At 40.3% G+C, this 2,727-nt stretch overlaps 1 protein-coding gene across 1 annotated transcript; it reads right to left on the reverse strand.

Moving 5' to 3' along the window:
- Positions 1-309: 309 nt before the first annotated feature.
- Positions 310-2,379, reverse strand: LOC139739249 (NLR family CARD domain-containing protein 4-like). Its single transcript, XM_071649865.1, has 2 exons — positions 1,229-2,379; positions 310-352 (listed from the first exon to the last, which is right to left on the reverse strand). Exons 1-2 carry the CDS (start codon positions 2,377-2,379, stop codon positions 310-312), a joined length of 1,194 nt encoding a protein of 397 aa, XP_071505966.1.
- Between the last annotated feature and the right edge of the window lie 348 nt (positions 2,380-2,727).

A 2,727-nucleotide genomic window follows, 5' to 3' on the forward strand; every position in this document is an offset into this window, starting at 1 on the left:
GACAGATCAATTGTTCCAGTTATTTTGGTAGAACCAGTAGAATCCTGTGCACACATTCTACCTATTAAACTACTACTTTGTAGATCTACAACTAATTGAGTATCAAAGACGCCGAGTTTAAAGTTAGATAGGTCTATAGGCTTACGTAAGTCTAGATTTAAAGATACTAGTAGTATCCTACCTCACCGTAATACTACACTATTAACTGTTAGTGGCTACTACACACACACCAGTTCTATAACAACTGTAAATTAGAGGACTGGGTTCTAGTGTAATAGGAAGGAAAACAGACAAGAATGCTTAGACAATCTAGGACCTAGCTAGTACTCTAGAGAATTTGCAGTTAGGTGTGCTAAACCACGGAGGTAATAAAATAGATGGAGAGTACTCTCAGGTATTACTGGCACCTTTAGATATTATTCTCATAGCTTATTTCATTTCTTACAGCAGTCTAGTTCTGCTAATTAACGTTAGATCTACTATAATACGAGAGGATAGTGAGTGTGGCCGATTGAGGTAGTTCTACTGACGCTAAGTTTGCAAGTTAACAAGTATACACACTCTTTCAGTTTTGTATGAAGTAATGTTCATATTTCATGCTCTACATTGGAGAGCAATTTCCTGATATAATGTGTCATTATTCACAGTGATATTTGTGGATCCCTCGTTGAAAATCGAAATAAATGAACTCATAGCAGACGTTGATAAAGGCTTTTCGGTATCAGTTTCATATTTACCATTGTCATATAACTTGGAACACGAGTAACGACTCGTCACGATAATGTAGGCCTACCCTGTCTTGCATGGGACTTTTTGTTTGTTTTGTCATGCACGTTCACATATATGCGTTTGTATATTTATCATCTGCGTGTCTCATGCATAAGTATGCTTATAAGACCATAAATGCTCTGATATGTAGGAGACGTTAGGGATACTTACAAGGTTAACACATGCCTTATATACAAAGATCCATCCGCGTGCTGTGTGTCCAGAACCTGTAATATGTAGTGACGACAGTTGGTTTAGGAGAGGAATCATAGGCTGAAGAGCATCAATTTCGTGACATTCAAATGCGACGTCAACGAGGGCACCATACTGCATATTCCAGTTTAGGGTATGATTGATGAAATAAGAAGGGTTTCCTTCACAAATCTCGCACATGACGTCAAGTGTAGCCGATCCGACTTCCTTATTTTGTGCTACAGTAAAGTAAAAGAGGTATTCATACGATCGGTAGTTCGCCATGAGCTGGATCAGCAGGTGCTGGAACTGTTCCCTATCTCCTTCATATAGCGATGCCAGATGCATTCCAGCCAGATATTCCTGAAATAACTTGTGGGGAATTCGGTATTCGACCAAATATTTTGTTTCCCGCCTGTTGTTTTTTCTCCTGCTAACAAACCGCTCCTTTCGTGTTAGGACTCCAATTTCACAAACGGTTTCCAGGTCATCTTGGCTTGTCTTTAGGTCCTCCTCCCCAAAGACAAGCTTGTTCTCAAGAAGACTATCCATCGCATCTTTGGCAAACGACTTTAAACATCCCTCGGCTTGCTCCAACCGTGTTCTTTGCTTTTCATAGTCTTTCTCCTTTCCAGCAAAATGGTCCTTTAGATGACGTAGCATTTCATCAAAGAGTTGTGCTAATGTTTCGAGTCCCTGAAGTACACCGCGGCTTCCTTCATTCTGCCAAATGTAACAGAGCATCCTGCAGAAGATAGGGTAAGGTGTCATATTCTCTCTTACAAAACTGCCTGGTTCTGTCATTAACTCAAAGAGACCATTTCTGGCTTCCGCGTTGTTGGGGAAGGATTTTGAAATGTAAGTTTCCACATCTGTCTCCGTGAAACCTTCAATTTCAAAAAATCGGTACCGCTTTTCCACTTCCGTATCGGATTTAATGTCTATAACTCTCCACGGTCGAGTGGTGACAATAACTGGGGAGCATGTGAACTTTTCGCCTCTGAGCACAGCAATCACAGCATCATCTGATCCATTTCCTTCAATGTCGTTTCTGTATTCGTCAAAACCATCATACAGAATCAACACATTTTGTTGGTTCTCTTGAATGTATTCTTCTAGTCTTGACCCATCGAATTCCACTTCGTCAGTAAGCTTGCCAATGATGGTATCCCCAAAGTATGTGTTTCTCTCGATTTCCCTTAGCGGAATAAGAAAAAGGAGATCAAAAGCATTCAGGCGTCCACCCGAAGCCCAATCCAGTGTAAGTTTAGCAAGAAAAGTTGACTTGCCAACTCCCGCTTCCCCGAACAGTGCAATACGATTGTTCTGCTCGCTATTAGCGCAAAGGCTTTCCAAGTGCGTGATGAAACCATCGTAGTTCACATTTGTTTTTTTACCAGACATACCTTCTGAGAACATCGCTAGATTTGTATGTATGTCTTCCAACCTAATTGATGAATCGTGACAAAGTGGAGAAGCGCGTACGTTGCTGTACATGCGTGAATAGAAACTACGTAGCTTATCTTTCAATTGGCGAACCTCGTCACGTGCAAGGGATTTCGGTGTCCCCTGTGAAACACTGGTTAATGCTGAATGAAAAGGGGAAAAAAAGAAATGAATAAGTCATTAAAATGTGAACTGCCCTTAAAATGACTTGGTCAATATCATCACGTTTTTTGATCACATAAAGATTGAATCATCTTATTAGCAAACTAATCATCAATTCCACATGCATTGACGTCATTATACGTCATAAACTATTTGTGA

Source organism: Diadema antillarum, unplaced genomic scaffold (genome assembly GCF_040938485.1).
Source record: "Diadema antillarum isolate AM-2024a unplaced genomic scaffold, OU_Dant_1.0 seq00000791_RagTag, whole genome shotgun sequence".
Taxonomy (NCBI): domain Eukaryota; kingdom Metazoa; phylum Echinodermata; class Echinoidea; order Diadematoida; family Diadematidae; genus Diadema; species Diadema antillarum.